At 43.0% G+C, this 27,721-nt stretch overlaps 1 protein-coding gene across 1 annotated transcript in view; it reads left to right on the top strand.

The window, feature by feature from the left end:
• Window positions 1-15,609: 15,609 nt before the first annotated feature.
• Window positions 15,610-27,721, top strand: part of GRM1 (glutamate metabotropic receptor 1) — a 187,842-nt gene continuing 175,730 nt past the window's right edge. The window contains exon 1 of the mRNA XM_069010433.1: window positions 15,610-16,324. Within this exon, the coding sequence (XP_068866534.1) occupies window positions 15,625-16,324 (700 nt within the window). The 5' untranslated portion in view covers window positions 15,610-15,624. The remainder of the gene's footprint in view (window positions 16,325-27,721) is intronic.

The raw sequence follows: 27,721 nt of genomic DNA, 5'->3' as shown, positions 1-27,721 counted from the left end.
ATAAACCTTTTTAATTGAGGAGGTAATTGGAAGCTACCAAGAGATGAGAGAACAGGCTTTTATTTGAAAAATGATTGTGAGAGAAAGTAATGGGGTCAGAACAAAATATTTTCCCTTTTTTTCTAACAAAGTATTACTTTTCATTAACTATGGTTTGTTTCTCTAGGTGATAGGAACATAATAAAAAAATTTTGCAAAAATATTCTCCTGGGATGCTTATGGACCTGCAGATGTTCCTAGCTGATGAAGTCCTGGGTCTGCAGCACAGATGGAGAGGGATAAATGATTAAGATGTTATAGGATATAAATAACAATACTACAATGTTGTGTGTAGGGATATAAGCAAAAAAAAGGAATGCTTCTCTGCTGGCTTGGTAAGCATCTTGTTTACAGCTGATCAATTTTGCAACAGTTCTGGCTCCTGCCCAAAGCATAAGTTGGCATGTTGCTGCCAGGGCCGTGGGGCCACCACCAGCCCTGACTGGCCCTTCCTGGTCACTCCTCCCAGGCTGGGGAGATGGGATGGACCCTGGCTACCAGGCTGTGCTGTGACAGACAGCTATTGGGATCTCCCACCACCACCAGTCCCCTGGAGCCCTATAATATCTGATCCACAAGGAGAGCAACAAGGGTGCCAAGGCCAAGGGTGGTTTTTCCTTTCACCCATACATGGAAACCACATTTCACATTTGTCAGGAAGCCTTCCAGAAAACCTGGTGGGAAATATCTGCATTATCGAGTTTTAACCCAAATGACTGCAAGTATGGCAGTGCTGTGTGCAGCTGCTGATGGGATCCTAGAAAGGAGAAGAGTCCAATGAGCTCCCTGCACTTGCTGCTGCCCTAGGGCTGGTCCTACTCTGGGCACAGATCAGGGCATTGTTGATGAGTGTGATGTCAGAAGACCTGAAGATACATCTCTGGTAATGCAGAAAGGTTAGGTTATTTGCAGACAACCAGCCACTCACCACTATTTATGAGTTATCCACTGAATGTAACCCTGGATGCCAAGTTCTGTTTTGCTTTACTACACTGGTAACTCCAGAAGAATTATTGCAGCTGCTGGTTTTGTTTCAAAATTTTTGCTCCTTTTTCTTAAGCCAAAAACCCAGCATGATTTGAGAAGGGAAATAGAGGTAGCATCTACACCAAGTAAACTCTTACAGAATTTTTGTTTCAGCTTCTTGTGACTTGAGAGCTTGCCCAGTTCGGCCTGATTGCACCCAGCCAAAATTTTTCCAGCTTGGGTTTGGTTTGCCTGATGAGAGTTTGGTGTGGTTTGACTTTTTGGTGCCACCTTTCCCAGGCAATATGCCCCTTTCACATCTGCTTCTGCACAGGCAAGGTGGTTTCCTGAGGAGCCAAGCTGATTGTTCCCCGTTCATGCCTTGCATTTCTGAGGGATTCCGGTGAAGTTAGTGTTGTTTGGGGCAAGAAAGCTTCAATTTGAGAGATCTTTAAGATATGTATAAAGTGAAGTAACATAAGGACAACCTGCTCTCAAGCAGTCTTTATTGTTTGTCCTTCAACTGCAGATACTTCCCTATCCCACAGGCCTAAGCTAAACAGATAGCTTTCTCCTTAAGAGCTGACCTCCAATGCACAATTACCATAATTATTGTAGGTATTGTATGCTTCTGTACACAGAGTAAGAACTGCATCTAATCAAAATTATCCCATAAACTGTGTAAAGATTTGATACTCTTTACCAGCATTGAATGCAGATTGCCTTGAAAGCAAAGGTTTCTGAATACATTATCTACACTATGAAATTAAAAATAGCAACCAACTGCATAACATCTTCTTCTCACCCACATTTCATATCTTCAACCAAGATATTTAAATTGGAAAAAGAGATAAAGCAGTTTAATCTCAGCATTCTAAAAAGTACAATTTACAACTGTGAAGCATTAAGAGACTCTTTTTTTAACACTACTTAGAGATCTGCCACACTCTCACACGCACCCTGCAACCTCAAGGAGCCACTGTGAACTCTGCTCTTACAGCATCAGGTCTTCCTTGTAACAGCAAATGGGCCAGGATTTCTGTCTCTTCAGATGTGAGGGTTTTGAACTAGGAAGTATATGCACAGGTGGAAGGCATAGCCGTGATGCAGGGAAAACAAATGTGGTCCTCGCTTCATAGGATAGTACTTCCTCTGAAGTTTTGCTAGGCAGACTTTTTAAAAAAAATTTTACTGTAATTTTTAATTTTACTTTATTAGAAGTGAATAAACAAAAATTAAAAATGGACTACACAATCAAAGCTGAAGGCAGTCTTCTCACCACATATCCCTGGATTCCGCTCCTTACCCTCCTCCTCAATTTCTAAAAAGAAAAATGAGGGCACGAACTTAAAAGCTGTGTTAAATGACAGTGGAGTTAAGCATATGACCAAACATTCTTTGGGATTAAGTTCTATACATGTGTCATCAGTCTATTTACATGTAGCCACAAAATGAAAGCACACGAACACTTTTCATGTATATTTAGGCTGAAGAATCAAATTTTAGGATGATTTAGAAAATAGGTTAAAAATGTATAACTTGAGTGGTGCATATTAAATTGTCTGGTAAAGGAGAGCAAGAAGAAAGAATGATGTGCAGATTTGCATCCCCTGTTGACAGTGTTTGCAATTTAGAGAAAAATAAAAGCCAGCTAAAGAAAAGATAAACTAAGTGCAGGTATCACTTAGAAATCAGAAACACAATAGGAATTAAGATGTTTATATGCAACACAAGCAAGTATCAGTTGAATTTAAAGCAAGACATGGAAATCAATAGCTGTCTGTTACTGTAGTGACAGCAGCTGCCAAATTGGTTGAGCTGGTTTGGGTTAATTTATTGGGGGCTTATGGTTTGCAGCTAAATAAAAAGTGCAGTGGTGATGAAAAGAGTCTTTTAAGAAGCTGTTGCTAAGAAAAGAGGAAAGAAAACAAGCACGTACTTTAGTTATTGAGAAAATATCCTCTAGAATGAAAATAAAGGCTAGCCATGAAATTAGTATGTGCTTATACAACAGACTTGTTCAGAAAATTTGCAAACCACAAGGATACACTGTTTACATAGAATCATCATGTATGTGTGGACATTCTCTAAACAAGGCAACTAACTGGTATTTAGAAATTTTCTCTTTAGTGAGTTCTCTTAATTTATTGAAGCAAAGGTTGATTACCTATGACCACTATTTACAGTATGACAATGCAGCACCTCAGCCATGTATTCTTTCTGTCCCTTGATCTGCTCATTGCTAAACAGGTTTCAAGAATCACTTTGTGAGTTAAAATTGGTAATGTACTCATGATTTACATACATGAGCGGAATAGTGGTTCCATAAGAACCCCACTTTCCTACACAAACCTAGTAATCAGGCACATATCATCAGCCTGCCTAGTGATTGCTCCATCCTCCACCCCTGAAAGTCATCTCTTGTGAGGACTCAGTTGTACCTCCCCAGGACAGAGACACCCTGTTCTGCAGCTGGCCCAGAGCTGTGCTAAATGGGCACCTGGTTGCAACTGCTGTTTTTTTCATAGAATCATAGGATGGTTTGGGTTGGAAGGGAACTTAAAGACCATCTAGTTCCAAGCCCCCTGCCCTAGGTTGGGACATCTTCCACTAGACCAGGTTGCTCAAAGCCCCATTCAACTTAGTGTTAAACATTTCCTGGGATGGGACATCCAAAGCTTCTCTGAACAACCTGTACCTGTGCCTCACTTCCCCCAGAGTGAAGAATTTTACCTGTCTCTTTCCCAGCGTGGGTATTTATGTCAGTCTACTTCTTCTAGTTGACTACCAACATTCAAAAATTTGAACAAATGTATTTACCTTTGAGACCTTTTCAAATTTCAGTGAATTTTTTCCCCAATCACATACTGACTATTTTTGGTATTTTGTCAGGAAGGGCTGCGGAGGCAGTAGGCACAGTTAACATGCTAGCTTTATTTCCTTAGACAAAGAAGATAAAAGTGTTCTTTAATTGAGTGAGGTTCTTCTCTTTGAGTTTTCGTCACTGCTCCTGGCCTTCCTTTCTGATAATTTTCAATTCAGCCCCATGGCTACAGTTAGTGAGTAAGATTTTTTAAAGAAACTAATGATTTTAGACACATTCTTAACGTCCTATTCAAAGCATATGAGAGGGTCTGGTATTTCAGAACACTGTTACTTCGATGTTTGTAGAAAATCTGTTAATGCCTCGTAAGCATGTTTTGCTCAGGTAGAGCCAAAAAATTATAATAGTGGTTAAGGAAGATATGCAGGAGAGCAAACATCCAAGTATGATGTTTGGAGCTCTGTGATCTAATCCATGAACCAAACATAAGCCATTAATCATAAATGAACTAGAGATATAAATGAAATATTGCCTACTTAGAGAAAGGATGACAAAAGGCAACTAGCTGATCGAAATTCAAGATAAAAAGCATTTGAATGTACTTACTGAGGACAGGCATTTACAGTCAATGAATTCAAGCTGCTGGATCAGCTGGACCTCAGCTATTTTATCACCCCTGGTCGTGTTACACTTGACATTTGTTTTCCTGCCTTAAAAAGGCAATTTTCGTGATAAATCCAATATTAAGTCAAATAGAGTTGCATTGGTGAACAAGACCGAGAATGTGTGATTCTGGAGGAAGTGGGATGCTGGGATTTGAAACACCCCAAGGACCAAGCAGTTAGAGCAACTAGCTGAGGAGTCAGGCAACCCAGTGAGGATCAAGGTCTTGACATCTCTGCAATGGCAGGTGGCCAGTGAGACAGTGCAGCCACTTCACCAGAAGGAAATCACAGAGAAAAAGCAATTAACGTGTCATCAAAGCCACAGCAGCATACTTTCAGGGAAATGAGAGGAAAGAGAGCTACAACAAGGATTCTAATAGATCCTGAAGTAATGAAATGCCTCCAGAAGTGCATTTCTTGGATAGAAAGTCAAAATTATAAAGTTTGTGCCATTTCTGTTATCAAGACAAATCCTAAGTATTTGAAGAAACGTATGTCATCTGATACTGTTCTTTCTATTGTTATTGCACAGAAGATGTCAGAAGATGTGTAAGCACTTAGTGAGATCTATTTTTTTTAATGCTGTGGACTATCCTCTCATTTTGTAGGATTGGTGCTTTTCTGCATCAACTTTTTGAACAAATACATCAAGTAATTTGCAAATAGCTGGAGGAGCGTAGTTTGTACTACCATATCTGTTGGGGTTTCACCCCCCTGGCGTGCGGTTCAGGGGGAGGGGATCCTGGGGTAGAGGCACGGGGTTTCCCTACTCCCTGGTCAACCTCGTTCCCCATTGGTTGTTTTGTGTTCCCCTGCGCAGGAAAGGACCTTGCTGGTCCCGTGATTGCGGCAGTTCTTTTCCAGGACGCCAGCCATGTGGCTGGAGAATAAAGATCTCTAAAATATCTATCAAGAATCAGTCCCTAATTTTTTCCACAGTCCTCACTGTCCTCTACATGCTGCAGAAATCCCCGCTGCAACAAATGGTGTTGAATGCGGGCATAACGATTCCCTGGAGTCAGTGACTGTGAAACAATCAAGATTTTGAAGATCCCCAAAAATTCCTGAGTAAAGAAACTTTCTGGATCTCTCTTCTTGCTTTTGTTTTGCTGTTCCATAAACTATGGAGGAACTGTGGATAAACTTGTGGCTTTCTGAGTCACATTGGGACATTTATCTTAAACTTGAAAATATTCTTGAACAACGATTTGTAAATTTTAGCTTAATTCAAGCTCAAAAAGAACTGTGACACTTCCTGGCATGGTTGTTTAAAAACTTCTTCTATGTTTCTTGGGATTTAATTCTTACCAAAGACTTTTGGAAGAATGTTTGAACACAGTTAATTTCTGAGTCAAAATATATGCCAATGGAAGAATATTTCCATGAATATTATTTAATTACTGAGACTGTTGAACAGTATCAGCTGTGTCCTGGCGAAGAGAAGCCTGGCTCAGGGACTGTGCGACCCAGGCCACGTGCGCCGAGCACTCTGCCAGCAGCAGCGAGGCAGTTCCCGCGCACGGGCGGAGCGGTGCGAGCCGTGGTTTCGGCAGTGGAACCAAGTGCGGTGGGAGTGGCACGACCCGGCGGTGCCCGCCCGGTCCCGCACAGCGTATGGTGGAGTGAGCCCCGTGACCGCCCAACCGAGAGGGGCGGTGCGCGGGCGGCGGCTGGCGGCGGTGGCGGCGGAGCGGAGCCGCGCGAAGCCCAGGCACGTGCCAGCACAGAGCCGTTTGCAGGGCGCGGCAGAGCCGCCACGCGGGGACCCGGCTGAGACATGGGCGCGGCCCCAGGCAGCGGCAGCGCAGCTCTGACCAGAGGCAGCGGCAGCGTGCAAGGAGCTGAGCAGCACGGCCCGGCCCAGCCCGCGCGGCCCCAAATGCGACCCCAGGAAGCCAAAACCCCCCGGCAAGAGCGCACAGGCACGAGCAGCCCCGATGGTCCCGGCAGCACTGGCAGCACCCGCAGTTCCAACACAGGAACAAGTGAAAACGAAAGTGAAACCAGGAACACAGCGAGACAGAAAACAGCAGCGACATGGTAAAAAGAAAAAAAAAACATCGTAGCTAAAGTTTTAGGAATAGTAAAATGGTATAATGTCAAACAAAATTATGGTTTTATAACGAGATGTGACAACAAGGAAGACATATTCGTTCATTGTACTGCCATTATGAAGAATAACCCCAAAAAATATATCCCAAGCTTAGGAGATGGAGAAGTGGTAGAGTTTAAGATTGTCCAAGGAAGGAAAGGCCTGCAAGCAGCAAATGTTACCAGGCCTGGTGGTGTTTCTGTAATAGGCAGTATATATGCTGCAAATCATAGTCATGTCAGACAATATCCCCATTATAAGCAGCCCATACAGTCTCCTTTTCCTAATCCCACTTTTCCCTTTTATCCTATATCCTATTACCCTCAGTGTATTCCCAATCCATTTTTCCACCCATGGTTTCCCTCACAAAACCATGCCTTTACCAATTGTTTCCCCAAAAATCCCTTTCCAAGGTCGAGTGGGGGATGACAAAGGGGGGAAAAAATTAACTATTGTTGTTTAGCGTTCCAACAGGTATAAATGGAAGAAACCCTCTCCTGCCTCAGTTTCCCCACAAAGCATGCTCAGACAGTCCTGTCTCCCTTCTGCTAGCCCTAATATGTTCCAGAGAAAACATCTATTTGGACATTTAGAGACTCAGGAGGGTGGCTTGTTTTCTTTTGAAATTGTTCTTGTTATCTTGTGTTTATCCAGTTGTTTGCAATGTTAAGTTTTAAATCTCTTTTAGTTAAAACAAAAGGGTGAAATGTTTGGGTTCCTCCCCCCTGGCATGGGGTCCGGGGGCAGGGGACCCTGGAGTAGAGGCACGGCCTACGGGGTCTCCCTGCTCCCTGGTCAATCCTTTTCCCCATTGGTTGTTTTGTGTTCCCCTGCCCGAGGAGGACCCTGGTTGTCCTGTGATTGCTCAGTTCTTTGGCAGTCCCCCGGCCATGCGGCTGGAGAATAAAGATCTCTAAAACATCTATCAAGAATCAGTCCCTAATTTTTTCCACGGGCCTCGCTGTCCTATACATGTTGCAGAAATCCCCACTGCGACACATATCCTCATTCTATTTCTGGGTATCAGATTCTTGTTGTGTATGTCTTGCTTTAAGTAATAGCTATATATTACAAATAAATATGGTATTATTGGTATTTTATGAGAAATTCATGGGTTAAGATGAAGACAATTTATTAGGGAAAGTAAAAGCCATGCACAGAAGCAAAGCAAAATAAGGAATTCATTCCCTGCTTCCCACGAGTAGATGGGTGTCCAGCCACCCCTGGGAAAGCAGGGCTCCATCATGTGTAATGGTCACTTGGGAAGAAAAACAACATTGCTCCAAATGTCCCCTCCTTTCTCCTTCTTGCCCCAGCTCTATATGCTGAGCATGATGCTGTATGGTTTGGAATATCCCTGTGGTCAGTTGGTGTCAGCTGTCCCAGCTGTGTCCCCTCCAAAATCCTTGTGCACCCCCAGTCTCCTCACTGGTGGGGTGGGGTGAGAGGCAGAAAAGGCTTTGGCTCTGTGTAAGCCCTGATCAGCAGTAACAGAGACATCTCTGTGTTATCAGCATTGTTTCCAGCACAAATCCAAACCACAGCCCTGCACCAGCTACTGTGAAGGAAATTAACTCTATTCCAGCCCAAACCAGCACAGATTTACATTATTTTATTGAGTAACTACACAATGATGTGCTGTTCTGTCACATTACCTACATTTATAAAAAATAATGAAAATAATGATTGTGAAACTAGAACAATAGGCTGGAAGTTCCCCTTATTGACAGCACTTCAGTTCTTTTACAGCCAGGTGTAGCAAGAAAAAAGTGAATAAAAGCTGACCAGTCTGCCGGCAGTGATTTTAAGGCATCCTTTCCATCCATCCTGAACAATTGCATAAAGAAGGTGCAGTGTAGAAAATGAGATCATTTCAGTTAAAGGTCACCACAAAATCCTACTAGTCTTTAAGGTATTCCATTCCTCCTTTTTTTATTTGCTATTGAAGACTTCAAAAATAGGTATTTAGGGAAGCTGATAAAGTATCCTGTATACAGTGTTACATAAAAAATACTAGACTTCAAATGGGAAAATTAACATTCAGAGGTATTCAGCATGTTCATTTGGGATTTTTTCTTTTTCTTTTTTTTTTTTTTTTTGAGCACTGGAAGGGTTCTTTAAAGTATGTCAGATATTTGTCACACATTGTTTGATTGCTAAACTTGTATTTGTAAAACTTCCTTTGATTCTTTAGTCATGTGTAAAAGCTTCTCATTTTGAAAAGCTAGCCTTTTCCATCTCTGATATTTGTGATTTTTAATCATTTTTTTTCTGCTTTTTGTTTTACAAAATGTCTGTAAGGGCTCTATGTGGAGAAATGAAGGACACAAATAACAGCCAGTAAACACAGAGCTGTTTTCTTCAGCGCTGACTGTAGTCATGGGGAAGATTTCAGAAATTACTAGCTGCGTGCAGGTTCTCTCAGAGCAGTGCAGAGATGTGTTGTTACATTGTACAGTTTGAGTAAACTTTTGATCTCCACAAGTTCCTTTCGTAACTGCAATCTGCAGCATGAGGTCTTTCTCACCCACGGCTGCAGCCTGAAAGCTGAGATGGCAGGAGAGAGCAGGAACACCTTTCCCTCATCTACACAGCAAGGACTTCCTTTCCATATGTAGGTGTTTCCAGTTTTCTGTGGTACCAGACTGGATTCCTGCAGATGGCTTTACACAGAGCCATCCTTGAAAATCACTAGAAAATTTGGCTAGCAGATGCTTCAGCTGCCATATTTCCCACAGAGTACCAAATCTGTCTCCATAAGGTATGGTGACTTCTTGTTAAATTCCTTGTCCTGTTAGTTACAATCTAATTAAGTAGACCTGTCTCATTAATCTGTATTAAATCCCATATATTCCAGGTACTGTTTCTCCTTTCACACTTATATAAGTCCCTGTCTGGTGAGTTCAGCCAGAATGATTCAGACTGACATTTCCAAATTAAATTAGAGGTCTGTGGATTTTAAATGGAGGGTCTGAAGTTCGGGAACTGCGGACCTTTGACTTTGCAATGCACTTTTCTTTTTGGCCTGATGTAGTGTAAGCTTGTTGGTATGCAAGTCCCAGCACAGATTTATCTATTTAGTCATGTTGTTTCTCAGGGGATAATTTCAGGGAAACCAGGGGATTTCAGGGCAAGGGAGTTTTACCAAAATTAATTGAACTGGATAGAATTGGTGTAAGCAGATGTTGTAAACATTGTGTAGTATCTTGGCCTAGGGGGCACCCTAAGTACATTTTTGAGGTTAAGAAATAAATACAGGAATGATTTTAAACATTATCCAGGACTGAACAGTCATGTTCCTTAGCAAATAAGACATTCAGCTGACATCTCATTCACTCTTTGGGAGCATCCCCATTGCCATCAGACCACCAAAATTTGTCACTGGGTTTCACAAGAGCAGGTGCCCAGGAAACCTTCAAGATATGAGGCGTGTGCCCTCTCTGTAGGGAATGGAAACCAGTTGCCTTTGACTATTGCATGCCGTTACTTGGAGGGCACAGGCTTTTGGCAAGGAAACCATTTGTGAGATGAGTTTCCCCTGAGGAGAGACCAGGATCATTGTCTTCTGGACCATGTTCTTCCAGTCTCTCTCCTTAGCAGTTGGCACAAAGCACTTCTGCTGAAAGTTTTTTTAAATATTGAATTATAAAAGCAATCAGTTACTTGTTTTTAAATGTAGAAAGAATTACTCTTAGCTCATTAACAGTTTTGCTAGCCAGAGATGAAAACTGCTGAATGTCTGAATAAATCTGCTCTATTCATCAATTCATGGAGTCTATAATGCTCAGAGAGTGTAAAAGATTTACAAGACATCCCTCAATACTGAATTTTGCATTGATTTGGATCTCACATTTGTTTGAAAGACATCTGAAATCACAACCAGGCAGACACTTTCCTCCTGAGAAAGCCTCGGAGGAGGAACTTTTTTTAAAAGGATGTAAAATCACCTAAATCTGTAAAATATGCTGATGATACTGTGAGTGGAGACAGTGGACAAGGGGGTGTTGGATGACTACCAATGCTAGCTTTCAAATTTCTGGGAATCCTTGGGTTTGAGGTGTGTCTATTCCTGTCAAAAAAAAAAAGAAGCAGAGAGAAAGTAACCCCATATAGTCATTGGTTTGTGTAAAAGCTATTGCGAGTTTCTAAGTATCTCAGAAGTGAGTCCTAAATTTCATGAGTTAATCCTATTTAATTTTAATGGATCTACTAGAACAAGGAAGAGCTGAGCAATCAGACCTTTACAAAGCTCCATATATACAGACATCGATCCATTTATGCTCATTTCTTAGCAGTTGCAGCAAATAAGTGTAAGCAATCAAAACTTAAAAATGGTGTTGCTTTGTTTCTTACAGATAGGGCAACCTGAAAGCTTAAATACAAGAAAGGAGGTTAAAACAATGCTGTAGCTAGCACGTTTTAAACAAAAACCTATGAGAAATGTTTACTTTGCTAAAAGCAAAGGAGAAAACATGTTGAATATATTAGTAAGATTAAATCCCTGTTTTATCTGAACAAGCCTGATAGATGATGATGATGATTCTAAATCTTTGTTCACAGGCAAACTGTTCACTGTCTATAACTGTGGGCTACCTAGGCATGTTTTGCATGCACACTGTTTATATATAGCAGGTGGCTTTTCTAAATCATGAAAGGAAAGCAGCTGAGTGAGCAGAATAAAAAGGACTGGAGACAATTTATCAAATAGCTGCTATGTGTTTCAACTTACTTCAGACAGGAACACATGAGCTTTCTATTTGTTTCCAAGGCAGAATAAAATTGTATAATTTTGGCAGCATTGATCCTTGCAGAATAGCTTTATATCTCCCCAGTAATTTAGCTGGAGAGTCTGCACAACTAGACAGTCAATCTGACCTGTCTCTCTTGGCAGGAAGCAGATGAGGGAGTAGCCGTGTTAGGGAAACCAAAAGTGGAATTTCAACAAACCAGGTTTCCAGGCTTCAACCATTGCTAATCCAAAAAAAACTCCTTTCAAACCATTTTCTACAGTACACTGGCCTTTTTAATAAGAACTGAACAGAACTTTTCCAGTAGAAAATCTTCTACTGGAAAGAGGTAATTCTGATGAAATAGGAGTAGAAAAAAAGAATTTTTTTTAAGAAATACTGGAACATCCATTTTATGTTAATGATTGATTTTATCTGAAGTAAATACTGTTTGGCATTGTATAAAATTTAAAAAGACAAGAGAACAAAACATTTTGGATGCCATCAAAACAGAATATTTCAATCAACCTCTAAGTGATTTTTAAATTGTTTAACATGGGAATATGAAAATTATTCACTTGTCCTTCTTTTCAGAAAGAAAAATTATTCAACAGCAGGCAATTTCCCTTAAAAAGCAACCACTGCTTACAAGACAGTTCCAGCCCTGCTCTGCTTTTGCCCTGATTCCCTGCCTGATGGCAGCTCATATCTCTGCAAAAAATGCAGTTCCATGGAGTGCCTCAAGGATGGTTACCAGATGATAAAGGTACCATATGGTAAGAAATTTGTGAAGGTGGTAGGACTGGGGAGGTGGGCTGTTTCTGAGAGAAGAAATATTAGATCTGTGAGCCACAGCAGGATCAGGATGTGTAGGAGTCAGGGATAAAAGGCAGTGGGATGACTCTGGCCTCTTTGGTGAGACAAAGACAGCAGTGCTAGCAGTGCTATTTCCCAGTGGGGAAACCCTTTTCTTCCCCCATGATGGTCAGGGAAGAGACAAGCCACTGCAGCCCCAGTGCTGTCTTTTCCTAGCCTTTCCTAAAGCCTCTTGATATCCCAGGTGTCTTCATATGAGCCCCAGACTTTTGTCCATTTCCACCTGCTCCTACCTGCTGCTGCAGGGGTTAGAGAGGCAGCATTTGCAGCCATGGCTGGGCATCAGGACCCAGTGACCTGCTTTCCCGTCTCAGCAAAGCTCAGACCATCACAGAGGGAGAACAGCTCTGTGTGACAGCTCTGCATGAGCCTCAGCATAAAGAGCAGCTGTCTTTGTGAGTGCCAGGTTAGAGGGGATGAAGGCTACGGGGTGCTATATGTTGGGAAGAACCAATTTGCAAATGCTTTCCCTGCCAAAGCCAGAGAAGCAACCCCAAACTTAACCATTGGAATAATTTGCTGTCATGCTGCAGGTTCATTGTGTCAAGGGCAAAAACTGAAGTTTAATCATTAAAACGTGGGTGAAGGGGAATTTGTTCCCCCTTTTTGTGCACATCTGAATGTCTCTCCACATCTGGCCCTGGTAGAACTGCCCTAGGCTGGCCTTGGGGAAGCTTCATGACCACAGGCAGAGGACAGGCAGCCCATCTGACCCTGGTTCCGTCCTTGGGAAACATTACCTGCAGGGAAAGGGGGCACCAGCAACCCCCTGGGCTGGGTCCTCCATAATAAACCCAGTTCATGGATAAACACAGTGCAGACAAATAACTAGGTGTGTGACAGTGAAAACAGCTCAGATATTGACACAAGGAGAAGACACCCCTGAGGCAGCACTCACTGCAAACCCATCTCTGAATGAGCAATAGTTAAATGTTTGTCCTTGCCTCTTTCTTTCAAAAGTAGGGCAAATATCTATAGAGTTCCCAGTGGGGAGGTAATCTAACTTTAACTTTCATACAGTCAAGTAAAACACCCGAGACTTGTGTTAGGGATGCAAGCAGGTCGTCTGAATTATGATTATTCAATCTGGTATTATTTTAATCTGGCATGCCTCTCACGTGCTTCCTTTAGGTTCATCTTGACCTGAAAACTGCAATCTCAATGCCTTTTATGCCTTTATCCTTACAGGTGTTTTATCTTATTGCAGTGTATTTTTTCTTTTTTGTTTTTTTTTTTCTCCCCAAATATAAATATTTATTTCAGTAGCGAAGCCCTGCCCATGAGGCAGACCGGCACATTTCATTGTCTCGGGTCTTCCGAGGTTGGTCTGGGTCCCCTTCTATCAGCAGCCTCTTGCTTTAACTCTCCCTCTTGCTAATTGAGGCAGGAAGAATATGAATTAAGAGCCACAGGAGGTGAGAGCAAACACCTCCCCTGCAGTCGCACCGTGCTCCGGGTGATGTTTCCTTACTAGTTTACAAGACAATAGCCGAAAAAATTAAGGAGGGGGAGAAAATGACTGATCCTTCTGTATGAGATAATGGATGAGCCCGGGATGACCTGTTTTTTTCCTTGCGGTGGAGCGGTGCTGAAGACAGAGGGCACCCGCGCCCAGCCCACAGCCGTCGCCCCGCCGCCAGCGCGCCAGCTCGGGGCGGCCGGAGAGCCGCCAATGCCCGCTCCCAGCAGGCAGGGAGCCACTGCCTCACCCGGCCAGGTACGTCTCCGGGGTGACCCTCCGAGCGGACCGCGGGGTTCAGTCGTGGGACTGTCGGCGGGGCGGGCAGGGCAGGCAGATGGCACTGGGGAGACGGGTTGCGGGGCTGCCCGCGGGAGCCTGCTTCGGGCGGCTCTGCCTGCCTGCGGGTGCGGACGCGCAGCCAGGACGGCGGCTCCTCTCGGAGCGTCGCCTTCCTCGGGACCGTCTCCAGCCCCCCGCGCCGCTCGGCGGACACGCAGCCCCGCCGGCCCCGGCACCTCTGCCCGCCGGCGGGGAGGGACGGAAGCGGCGGCCAGCCCGGGGCGGTGCGTGCCGCGGCGGTCTGCGAGCCCCGGGAGGGGCGCGCGTGTGTGTGAGTGTGTGTGTGCGGGCAGTGTGTGTGTGAGAGAGAGAGCCACGGTGCGTGTGCGTGCGGGGACACCGCGGCAGCAGCGCCTGGCGGGGGGCAGAAGTTTTGGGGAAGCGCCCCGCAGTGCTGGCGGGCGGCCGAACCGGCGGTGGCGGGGCCGGGACAGCAGGACACTGGAGCACCGAGGCAGCGGGGTGCCGGGACAGCGCGACAGGAGGCTGCGGGCAGGGGCAACGGGACCGGGAGATAGCGGACGGGAGGGCAGCGGGGCTGGGGCCCGCGGTCCGTCACTGCCTCGGCTGCCGGGCGCTGTCTCGGGTGCTGACGGCTCCTCGTGCAACAGGGACGCAGCCCGACCGCGCTCCCGGGCGGCGGCGGGCGCATCTTCCCTCCCGGCACGGCGTTTCAAGCCGACAAGCCCTGTCGCGGGGCTCGCCGCCGCTCCCCGCCCGAAGCCTGTCTGCACGGCAGGCGTGCCGGTAAGGCACATCGGGGCTTTTGCCCGCGGTTGCCTTAGTAACTAATATGTATTTTCCCCTGATTTCATGTGTGTGTACCTGACAGAATTACAGTTTTGCCCCCTACACACGGAAAAGTTAATCTAAACTGTAGAGTGCTTCCTTTCTTCGTCCGTTCGCTGACCTTTAAATGACATTTCCCGTGGCTGGCAGGGCAGACTGCTCGCTTTCTCTTTTTACTCACATTATGGATGGAGAAAGGAAATGTCTAAACGGAGAAAGATGCCTTCAGGTAATCAGAACTCAAAGGAAGAAGCTCTTGTCACCCTGCTTTCAGGGCTGGGGCCGCAGGGGCCGGGCTAGGGCTCTTCTCCGACGAGCTACCTACCTCCTGAAACTTTTAAAACTTCCCGGGGGCAGAGGGGGGGTGTGTGCTGGCTGGAGGTGCGGGAAGTAGCCGCCTTGGCTTGAAAAGCAGACGCAAAAAGGATTGTAGAAACTCAGCATATGTGCGTATGCCTGATCGTATATCAAGGCAAATAAATACATGTTTTAATCCCTCTTGAAACTTCTTGTTGAGAGGTTTATCGAAGCAAATTGCCCTGGGCATTTGCGAAGCAGCCATCTCTGTGCGGGATTGCTTTATCGAGCTCAGGTTTGACATCTATTTCCCGGTTAGCCCGTTTTATCCCCTATTTCTATGCCACCAGGTTAAAAGTCACTAGGATGATGGCTGTCTTGGCACCTTCAAGAGTGATGCTGTGAGGCTTCGCTGTGATGGTACTTGAAGCAACTTGGCCGTCGTCAGGGAGAAGCAGATGCCATTTCCTACATGTCCTTAAACCATGTGCAGGCCAGGGGAGCCCATGAAATTCGTAACCTGGGTCTGGATGACATCGTGCAACAAAATGATTGGTGTGCTGCTGGTCTTTTTCCCTGCTCTGCTCCTGGAGATGGACGTGCTGCCCAGGAGTGGTGGTCGGAGGGTTCTTCTCTCTGCAGCCTCCTCACAGCGGTCGGTGGCTCGGATGGACGGGGATGTCATCATCGGGGCCCTCTTCTCTGTCCATCACCAGCCGCCGGCTGAGAAAGTGCCCGAGAGGAAGTGCGGGGAAATCCGGGAGCAATACGGCATCCAGAGAGTAGAAGCCATGTTTCACACTTTGGATAAAATTAACGCAGACCCGGTCCTGCTACCTAACATCACTCTGGGCAGCGAGATCCGAGACTCCTGCTGGCACTCCTCCGTGGCCCTGGAGCAGAGCATCGAGTTCATACGGGACTCTCTCATCTCCATTAGGGACGACAAGGACGGAGGCACCCGCTGCATTTCCGATTCACAGACCCAGCCCCAGACCAGAGTGAAAAAGCCCATCGCGGGGGTCATCGGCCCCGGCTCCAGCTCAGTTGCTATCCAAGTCCAAAATCTACTCCAGCTCTTCGACATCCCCCAGATCGCTTACTCCGCCACCAGCATCGACCTGAGCGACAAAACACTGTACAAGTACTTCCTCAGGGTGGTCCCCTCCGACACGCTGCAAGCCAGGGCCATGCTTGACATCGTCAAGCGTTACAACTGGACCTACGTCTCCGCCGTCCACACGGAAGGTGGGTATGGGGCAGCCCTCGCCCCCCCGGCCGGGCCCTGGAGCGCTGCGCCCTCCGCGGCGGCTCCGCAAGGATGCGCTGGTGCCGGCTCATCCGCCGGGACCCGGCGCCGGGGCTGCGGCTCCGCCCCGGGAAAGCGCCGGCCGCTGCCACCCGCGGAGACCGTGAAGCGAACGTGGAAAAGCGGGGGGTGCGGGGGTGCCGTTCCGGCGGCGCGGAGGGACCCCCGGCTGCGGGCAGCGGGAGCGGGGCTCGGCGGCGCAGCAATGCCCGCAAGAGATCGGGCGTCTCCCCGGCGGTCCCGGCCCTGTCCCCATTCGCACACAGAGTGGTTCTCGTGTTTCTAAATAAAAGTTAACAGATGTGAGCAGCTGGCTCTGGGGCGGGCAGCGCTCCTCTCCGGCTGGGCCCCGGCGGGTCCGTGGGGCCGGTCAGTCCGTGGGGCTGATGCGCTCGGTCGCTACCATCGCGGGGAGCTTGGCAAAACGGAATCAGGGGTCGGCAGGGACTCCGGGATAAGCTGCTGGCTTTGCTGCATGTGAACTGATTTTCTGGGTTTGCGAACAGAGAGGAAAGAAACCTGAAAATCCCTCCCCTGTCCAGGTAGCCCCTGCAAAACCAGGTGCTGTGAGAAAGGGCAGGCAGAGGCTCACCTGCCAGGAAGTCTGGGCAAGTGTGCTTGCATGCAGCTTGAGCAATAGTCAAAGCTATCGCTCTGCACAATCTGTTCATAGTCAACAGGTCTTCTTCATTTTAAATATCAAAAGAAAAATAGCAAGAGTAAGGTTATTTTAAAGAGGAGACATTGGTTTATAGCCAGGCTAGGTGGACCAACATAAATTGCAGCAGTAATTGCATTTGATAGAAAACAAACTCTTGTGATATATTATTGTGATATTCCTGTAGTCCAGTTGTGGTCCTCAAAATGGGATTTTTAAGTATAAAAATGCAAATCTGACCACATTATTGCTATAGCTTTGCAACTATTCTGTTTATCTGAGTGTATCTCTTGTATAGATTTGATTTATGTTTCCCTCTGCTTACTGAGCTGACTCCACACCTTGCATTCTCACAGAGATGACTAAGTAAAATTAGGTAAGAATATATATTGTGACGAAAAAATAAAAGAATCTCCAGGAAGAGTTCCATATTTACATCATTCAGAAGGGAACTGGATTGATTTGGACACCAAAACCAGAAAGTACTGCAATTTGAGGGAGCTGGGGGACAAGTGAGAGCATGAAGCAATGACCTGACATTTGCAGTTAATTTATGCCCTGTTCAGATAGGAAAATGAGCTGCTAGTAAGACTCCAACATAAGCTATTAAGATTCTCTATTGTTGAGAGATATGATTAGATCCTGTGGAAGGTCAGGATGACAAATAAACATGGAAGGGGTAAATTCTTTGTTGATTTAAATAGCCATCGCTCCCTTCAAGGCACTCTGGGGAGCTCTGCTAACTCACTGTGCCTGAGGAGTTGCCTCGAGGGACTGGCTGCCTCTTTGTCTCACTCCTCTTAACATTAGTGGGCCTTACCTCTTTTGGAAAAGAGAACATCTTCTGAAGGTTCATTTAAAAAAAAAGATCATTAAAAGTAGCAACTTCAGTCATTTCTTGTGAGAAATTTTAATTAGATACCTATTTTTATGAATGTTACTGACTGATGAAAAATAATTGTTGCAAGATTTTGAAGTGATACTTCTGAAAATCGGGATAGCCCACAAGGCAGCACTCTCCTCTTAGGAAAGGTCACAAGGATTTTGCAGATCATGCAGCTTGAGATTCAGATTTACTTTTTTTTTTATTAATCTCTGTCTGTCATTCCCTTATTGTTAAATTCAAGCCAAAAATGTCACTGAAAATATGTAACAAGCTTAAACTTTTGCATTTCTTTCCAGAAAGACAAGTCATTGACCCCCACCCAATTGCTGTTCAGTAGATTCCAAAGATTATTTTTTCTCTTCTATTTAAAGTGAAATTAGTATTCATGAAAATCAGTGTAAATGGTTGCATTTCTGTTGTTTCAAACCCCATGCATTCACTGTACTGTTAAAGGTGAAATCATTCTTTGCAGACAACACAAAGCCACTCCGAATAACAGTCTGTGTGAGCAGAGCTGCTCCATCCACGCTATGTTTGGAAATACAGGGATAAAATGTAGTCAGAAACATTCCTCCTCCACAATTACTCATAGGCCTCTACACTGTCTTTACGGTGGGCTGCAAAATGTGCTGGGAGGAATTCTAGGGCATCACTGGTTGGAGGATCTCTTCAACAAGGACTGTGAGGAAGGGGTATGTTTCTAGGAAATGCACAGGTTGTCACTGTGAAGAAGTTAATTCCTTCCCCTTCCTGGTACTCCAGATCCAGTTTGGGCCCCTCTCCAGAGAGAAAAGCTGCTTAGTTCTGCCCTGACCTCTGGTTCTCATGGGGATGGGCAATGCTCAGCTCTTGCAGGCGCCCAGCCACAAGGGGTTGCAGTGAGACCACTGAGCTGACTGACCGCCTCTGTCAGCGAGCCACGCTCCTCAGTCCTCACTGGCCCGGCGTAGGGTCACTGAAACTGCCCAGAGAGATGAGCCCTTTCCCAGCCTGAACCATCTAACTCCTCTGCTTACCCTTCCTCTACTACTGCAGCCTAACTTAAGTTGGCTGAATGCCCAAACCAATACCTGGGTACACAATTACAGCTTTAATGAAAATCACAAATGAATACCACACAATTTGTTGCCCAAGTTTCTAAACATGAAGCTTACACATGCCATAAGAATTGAACACAAAGAAGTCATCCATATAGGAGGATGTCTTTAAGTAGTTTTCATTTGACATGTAAGTTTATTCTTCCTGTGTTGATATGGTAATTAATTAGTGATGATGACTTGTTACTACACTCAGTCTCTACACTCTGGTACATGAAGCTGCACGTAGATGTGCCAGACCTGTTGGGGTTTTTACACAGTGGTTTAAGATGTATAAACATTGCACCTGGGTAAAAACTTCTCAGCGAGTGAATAAAACCTGTTTTCAGAGGTCCACATAGCATGGTGCTCCTTGGACATAAAAATTGACACATAAAACTCCACATTAAAGAAGAAAGAAAGGAGTTACTGTGTTTGGTTATTCTATTATGTATCTCAGGTGAGCATAGTTGCCCATTATGAGAGTCAGTGTTTTCCAGAGTGGGCAACAGTCATTAAATGCTGTAACAAATCTGTGCATCTGTCAGTGGAAGGCTGTATGACCATATAGTAATTGCAAAGATTTTCAAGGCTATTATTTTTTTAAGTTTTCTTCAAAGGTAATTCAGTGTTGGAGTTCTTGGTGTGTCTACATCTCAGGTTTTAGGCTTGAAAATCATTCTTATCTTGAAATGCACATAAGTGGATGCTTAACTTTGAGCCAAAGCTTCCTAAGGAAATCAAAGGCATCAGAAAGCACATATCTTAAGCTGGGCACAATCCTTAGTGTGATAAGGGCAGAAGGATCTATGCTTGCTAAGGGTAACTTTGCAAGTGAGATATTCTGGTCTTTTGCAAGATAACTTCAGAGCCAGGTATTATTCTCGACTTAAACCAGGCAGCCACTGGTGATTTGGTGAAGAATTACAGGGGATGCTTTCTTCCTGGAGAAGAGCCCCCAGGCTGCCTGCGGAACAAGGCAAGAGATACCAAGCACTTCAGCTTTCATGCTGAAGGCACAGAAATTAATGGGGTTGCCCCCAGAAAATGCAGAATGGTTATGAGATTGATGTAGGTTATGCTGACTTCCAAAACCCACAAGACACCTGCACCCTGGCTAGTGATCAGCATGAAGTCTCCACCAAATCCCTCACTTTTACCTGTTCCTCTTGTACATGGAGCAGGAGAGATGATGGTGTAAGTAGCCCTTTTATCATCTCTTCTTCTAAGTACACCACTTCTGGATAAGCAAATAGAAATACTAGGCACCTGTACCTGGCTTTTCATTTAAATCATTACCTACCTGTTAGCCACATAAAAAGTATGTGAGATTTTTGATTCTGTGAAAACAAAATCTAAATGTACAGCACAGATTCCTTTGAATGCTGTTTGCAATGTATGGACCATGCTTACTCTTTATTGTACAAATACCCCTTTATAAACAAAATTTCCATTCCAACAGATTGACGTGCAGACTTCGCAGAAGCAGCTTTGGAAATGGAATGATTAAGTTGCACCAAATTTGGGCTGGTTAGAAATTAATTTTGGAGAAAAGTGAGATGTTTCTGGACTTGATTAAATTTTATCAGATTCATATTGCCAGGCTGTTCCTTCTTCTTGAGTATAAGGCTTAAAATGAACTATGATGAAGCAGATGGCACAACTGTAAAGACTTTCACATCAAAGTAGATGCTAAGTATATTATATTCACAATGATTTTTGATAACCTGACTGCTGCACACTGTCCATTGTACAGGAAACTCATAAACATGGTTATATATGTTGGAAAGAGAGTGGAAAGGAGCAAGTCCTGCACTTTATTGCAAATCTCAAGAGAAATAAATTCATTCAGTAGAACCCACTAAAGTAGCTTTAGATATGCTGGAAGATAATACTTCTTTTTAAAGGTAAGTGGGGCTATATTGATCAAATTGCTCAAAGGAATGATTTTCATAAAATTGTGTTTAATTTCTCAGAAGGTGTTTCTAACGATGTTCTATTATTAATTCTATGGTGTCACTCAGTGATTAATACTTTTTGGTGAAAATATTGTCAGGCAAGAGAGATAAGGAATTCCAGTTCAAATGCTTGAAATTTTAGAGTGTGCCAATATTTCTATAGACACCAACAATTACAAAAATGCTCTTGAAGGTTAAGTTCATGTAGTGGTGTGAATTGTGCTGAGATGAGTGTTCATAGATGCATATTTCAATCTATTTTTTTCTGTGTTTAAGTTCACTAACCATCTTCAGAGGCTTTGTGACAAGAAAAAAGGGAGAGGCATATGTCCCAAGAAAAGCAGAAATTAGTTTCAAAACAAGTATATATACGTTGGATGCATTAATTGTATTAATTAGAAGGTGCTGGGAGAATCATTTACATAGATTAAAGTTGAAAAAATTATGGTTGGTGACAGTAGACATCAAGAGAAATTCCTTCTTGAAGATATATTGCTTTGCATTGCTCCTAAATTCACAAATAGTATAGCTTTTCAACTACACAACTGGCAGCTGCATGAGTTAAATAATCTCAAAAGGTTCATCGAACTCCTGTGCCTGCCTTCTCAGCAATACTGCTAGAGTTCATATTTATCAGTCAGCACAATGGGTTCATTTGTGCTTTACTTTTATTTTTTTCTACATTATGTCCTTGCTATCAGATTTCTATGTCCTATAATTCTTGTTAACTCTGTCAGGTTTCTTGCCTCACTGAAGACTTTTAAAAATGTTAAATAAACTTAGCTTCCTCAAAAAGCTATGAGAAAATGCCTCTAAAATATACCTTCAAACCTGTGGTTCATAACATGGAGGTGCTTGCACTAAGGTTTTTCAAACAGAAAACAGAAAGCTACGTGGAATAAAAATATAACTAGAAGCAGTGTCATCCATTGAGAAATATTCTTTAGGGGTCTGATACATCAGTGAGCTGGGAACTGCAGTGAGAGCCCAGAAGCATTGCACCTGCCACATGCAGCCCAGAAAAATGCTGATCAAAGTTGTTACTAACTGGTGCTCACACAAAGCAATACAGGGATTTCAGTTTATCTTCTGGGTGGCAGGTGTGCTTGCTGCATTAGCCACTGTCACAGATGGCAGTAATTAACACCTGTGCCTGGAGTCTGAACTGGAGGGCCAGGAACTGACTGGACCTGATTGCACCTAAAGAAATTGTCCTGTCACCTGTAGGTATCTAAGGGATGCTAAGGGTTATCGCCAGAGATGGTTGGAGAGAGATGTGCAAGGGACAAATGCCATCCAGCGGGTAACCAGCTCAGGTTTGCAGCCTAATTTTTCAATAGTGTTTCCTTAAACACTGCTATTACTATTAATGTGCATCTTAAAGAACAAATCTATATCCGGTTTGCCATCAGAAAGTTGGCTGTTGAGAGAGAGGCTGAATATGAAAAGAAACAAGAGCAGGACAGAGCATACCTCCACAGTTCCAGTCTGTAGCAAGTTCCCAAGTCCTAGGTCTACCAGCCACCAGCAAAGGTTTCCTTTAGAAGTTTGTCCAATCCCATTTTGTATCATTTATACTTAGGTCTCTAGAGCATCACAAAATCACAGAATGATTAAGATTGGAAAAGACCACTGGAAGTCATCTCATCCAGCCTCCCTGCTCAAACAGGGTCCACTAAAGCGCGTTACTCAGGATTTTGTCCAGATGGGTTTTGAATATCTCCTGGAGAGGAGATTCCACAATCTCTCAGCCTGTTCCCAGGCACAGTAACACTCACAGTAAAGTTCTCCCTCAATCTTATAAATTAATAAGTATCTTGTGTGAACAAATGTTTCCTGTTATTCACTTAAAACTATTCTTTGATAACTGCATTACCTTCAGAAGTTCATACAAAACTGTTCATCATTTGTTAATCCTGATCATTATTCTGTACTTCTACTTCCAGTATGAAATGTGGGCAAGCAGAGCTATTCAGTATTCAGGGTGGGGGTACACCATGGTTAAACTCCCTTGTGAAGTAACAATTTCAGCATTGCTCTCAGACCTTTCCTGATAAACTTCCAGTAGTCCACTACTTTTTTAATTACCACCATGCACTGAATGGATGTCGTCAGAAAATATCTTAAAATTACCACAAAACTTTGTTCTTAAATGGTAAGGCTTACTTCAGAGGCCATCACACACAGGGTTATCCTCATGTGTGTTACCCTTAATTTATTAACACAAATTTTATTTCCTACACTTTGATTCCTATCTGTTAGCCAAATATTAATCCAGGACCTTCTGTTGTATCTCGTATTACCTCTATTTCTGTCAGAGACTTTAATAAGTGACCTCACCAAAAGCTTTCTTAAATCCTAAGTACTCTATAGTGATTGTATTATTCACAGGGTTACCTGCTCCAAAACAGAAGTCTAATGAGCTTCTGAGGTATGTGGTTTTTTTCTGAAAAGTTATGTTAATTTTTCCCTGATATGGCATATTTATTTATTTGTACCTTAATACTGTTTTGTTGTTGTTCCTGCCAATTAGCTTTGTGAAGAAATATCTAAAGTCTGCAGAAATACCGTGTCGGTTGTTCACTGGATTACATGCTATGCCTCTCTACTCCCTATAAATTCAGTTAAAAATGAAAACTGATACGTGAATATATAAAATTGCTTTTTCTACTTTACCGCTTGTTTTTGTGCTAAGGCCCCTTTTACTGGTGTTAACATGCCACAATAGAAAATTAGCTGGCATTGGAAATTTGTTGAAGTCCACCTTATGAATTTGGATTTGTTCTAAAATACATTCTATTGACACTCTGAGACAATGGTTCATTTCTATCCCACATATGGAATGACCTTTGTGTGAGAACTGTCCTATCCGCCTTTTCAGGCAGTGCAGACTGAGAGAATTAATTTAACTTTTCTGTTGTGGTTTTATCTTCCCTGAGTGCTCTCTTTATATAATTAGTTATCACTGAATATCAGGCAAGTTTCCCATTTCTTGAATATTTGAAGAATGGTGGGTTATTAAATTCTATTCCTTTATGTCTCAGTATTGTTTCATCTTGGTTTTTTGTGGTTTTATATTTCAATAGTCAAGGTATACTCTATTCTCTTTCCCTCATTAGGACACAACTTAGACTTTTCGAAGTATTTGTTTTATTTATTTTGTTTTGTTTATTTTAATAGCATGATGAAATTTACTTTTCTGCTTTATCATGCCAGTTTTTTTGATCTTTTTGGAACTTTGGCTCTCAGCCTCTTATATACTCCTGACTAGTCTTCATGGGATTTGTTCATATTTCACTCTTTTGCCTACTTCTTTTAATGTCCTTGAAATTAGCTTTCTCATTCTGATATAATTTATTTTACTTTGAATTAAACATTACTTATACTGGGGTTTTTTTTCATGTCACATGCAGCTTTTTTCTGTCCAGATATCACTAAAGTATAGTCAAAATTGCAGACTACTTTTTGGATAGTTAGGTCTTAACAATTTTTGTATGGCTTAAGACTAAATCAAGAGTTGCTTCTTCCTTTGTGAGTTCAATGAGCAAATGAGTAACACATGAAACACATGAAAAATAAATCAATACACAGTATGTAAGATTTGCCTTCATTTTTCATTGTCTGACCTACAGTCTGGCAGTGCTACCTACAGAGCCAGAGCGTCTTAGTAACATTTTGTGGCATGGGTATTGTGCATCACAAGCCATCTTTTCCTCTTCTGCTGAGCCACTGCTTGTGTCTCGTGTCTATCAAAAACCAAGGTGACAGATATTCCATTTTACTGAAAAGTTGTATTGTTATCTGTGGTGTTGCGGTCCTTTGTTCGAACAATTTTCATTCAGAATCTCTCTTGAATATTTTTATAAACAAATGTATTTCTTAAAGGATATTTGAATTATGTTAACAGCCATCAATGATTTATAAGTCCCTTGGGAATTTGGCAGTAATGTTGTAAGCATGGGCATTTGGCAGTTCTCGTAGACAAAGCAGAGAAGATCATGTCCCGTGCTGGTGCAGAGAGCAAGTGTAGCTGTAAGACTCCTGATCCAATATCCATTGAAATTAATTGTTGGCCCTCTGTTGAGTCCAATGGATCCTGAATGGGGCTCAGCACGGACATCAGATGTTGTCTTTTCAGGTTATTGAGTTGAAATTTCTCAGAAAGCCATAAAAATCCACAGGGGCTGTGAATCCCACATCTAGGCGTGTGCCATAATTAATTGAAAGTAGTGTAAAATTGTGCGAAAAAAACCTGTGTTTATTGGATTTGTACAGATGTTAGAGGATATTCAGATACATAAATTTTTCCTTCCAGCTAGAAGAAGGTTGAATCTAGTTCTTCCCATACAAGTTCCCCAGCAAATTTAACACTTGCTTCCCTTTGCAAAATGTTTGAGGAAAAAACCTTCATTTTCTTAAACACAGTTGTTTCACCAGCAACTTTCATCCTTATTCATCTGTGGATACAGATGGGTTTGTACAGGCTAGTAATTTCTCAAAAATTTATTCAAACAAAACTCATCCTGGAAAACAGCAATAAGAACCAGACATGAATATTGCTGAAATGACAACCATTAGAAATGTGAATAAGTGTCCATAAATACTCTCTTAAAATGTTTGGCCAGGCTCCATTGAACATTGAATATCTTTTCCTAGGTGGAGTAGAATATAAAAGATAAATTTGCAATTAATTGCCAGGAAGTGAGAAAACCTTTCAAGCTTGTTTATAAGCCTTTCTTACCCACCTGGTGTTGTGGAGCGGCTTCAGCAAATGGAAATTTGGCATGTAGAAGTTTGTGCTGGGTATTGAAATTGGTGATCCTCCTAATGAGAACATATTTCTCTGACTGCAAGCTGCACATGAGTACATCTCAGTCTCTTGCCAGAACAGAAAATATGTGAAAATGAATATTGGTAGTACTGTTAAGAAATGCTGTATTGTGAGCACTGGAAAATTGTAGGATTATTTGAGAGACTGGAAAGTAAAAATCCACTCCTATTGAACTATTCAGAAAGGGTTACAGTAGCAGGCTGACAGCATTCTTTTGGAGGATGCTCTTAGTTGCCAGGCCATATTTCCTAGGAGGATAATTCAGGATCAAATTAAAAACTCTACAGCTATCAGCTGTATGAAGCAAAGTGCTGAGCTGGGACAGTTGCTCCACTGGAACAAAAGTGTTGAAGATTTTGAGAAGGGGGAATGAGCCAGACATCAGCCCTGACAGCAGCCCTGGAAGACTGGGTACCACTTAGTCCTTTCTTGTTCCCTTCCACCCTCAAGGCACTACACTTGTGGCTCTTAACTGTCACTGCATTCCCTGTTAAATAGGCTTAGCCTTCCTCTTTTGGGTGGATACCTGCACAACTCAAACCATTCTTTGTCCACTGTCAAGTTTGGGCACCAACATCTGACAGCTCAGTCTTGGCATACTAAATGACACGGTGCCAGTGTGTGTCACCTAGAGCCAGAATTCCTTCCCTTCCCACACAGTGCCAACCTGCAAATGAGATTACAATAACAGGAAAGTTCTCCAGGAGTTCCTTATGGATTTGTCACCAAACTCAGAAAGAGGTAAACAATACTCTATTAAACATATGCCCATAACCATGGCCCAATCATGTCCTTCAATGTTGGCATCCTGAAAAAGGGTAGGAGAAGAATGTAGTAAAAGTGGTGTTGAGACAGTAATGTGCAAAACTGATGCTGTGAAGCTGAGTGAGTCAACGAATATTGATTTCAATGTATTACAGAACAGCCAAAAATGGACAGTGTTGAGTTATGCCAAAAATCCAAACATGAAAGACAAATGAGCTATGCCAGACAGCTCTGGCTACCAAGACAGCAATCCCCAGAAAAATAACAAGATGGTGATGCAGACTTCAGCTGACAAAAACTTGTAATTAAATTAAAACCAATCAGTGTGACACTGTGAAGAATAGCTCTTCTCAAACAAACCTGATTTTATTCCCTGATGAATATGCAAACTTGGTAGCTACAGATTGAAAGTGCAGATGAAGTATCTTAGGTTTCTTTTCAGGCACTGAATCAGTATTACAGAATATTTTTATTAAAAAAGCACTGTGCAATGTCAGGAAAACAGATGTCCCATAAATTTAAACTCCACACATTGATCTCAGGAAGTAAAGGGTGATCATCAAATAAGATTATGCAGAGAGCTTGACAAAGAGTCTAATACCTCACCGTCTTCATCAATGATATACTAAGCATAATTGCTGACAAGACATACAGATTTGTGAAATGGCAATTAATGGTGAGAAAAGGGAAGATTCAAATCTCTTGGCAAGGTAGGCCCAGTCTGGGAAAATGCATTCCAATGCAGTCAAATGTCAACCATAAATACAGAATAAAGCACATGTGCAGCTTACATAGGAGAATTGTGTCCTTGAAAGAAGTCCTAAGTACACTTTATGATTATAGAGGAACTACATAAAAATTTCCCTAATTTCCCATAAGAGCTAATGCCATCCTTGAGAAAGTGGGAACCTCAATCTAAGGATAATTACTTTTAATTTTGGTATTTGTTCAGTTCTGTTGTCAACTTTTAAAAACCAATATTAAAATATTGAAAAGAGATAGGGATAAAACTGAATTATTTGAGGGCTGAAAAAAGTGCTTAGTAGCAGGAAGCTAAATCAGCTTCATCTGTCTGGTTTTTCGAAAGGAGATACAACTTGATTTATCAAAAATGCCTCATTTCCTCCAAGCAAACAAAGCCACTGGGAACTACAGGGCTCTT

The sequence above is a fragment of the Aphelocoma coerulescens genome, chromosome 3, assembly GCF_041296385.1.
Source record: "Aphelocoma coerulescens isolate FSJ_1873_10779 chromosome 3, UR_Acoe_1.0, whole genome shotgun sequence".
NCBI lineage: Eukaryota > Metazoa > Chordata > Aves > Passeriformes > Corvidae > Aphelocoma > Aphelocoma coerulescens.
Note: the sequence above shows the minus strand (reverse complement) of the source record. Positions and strands in the feature narration are given on the sequence as shown.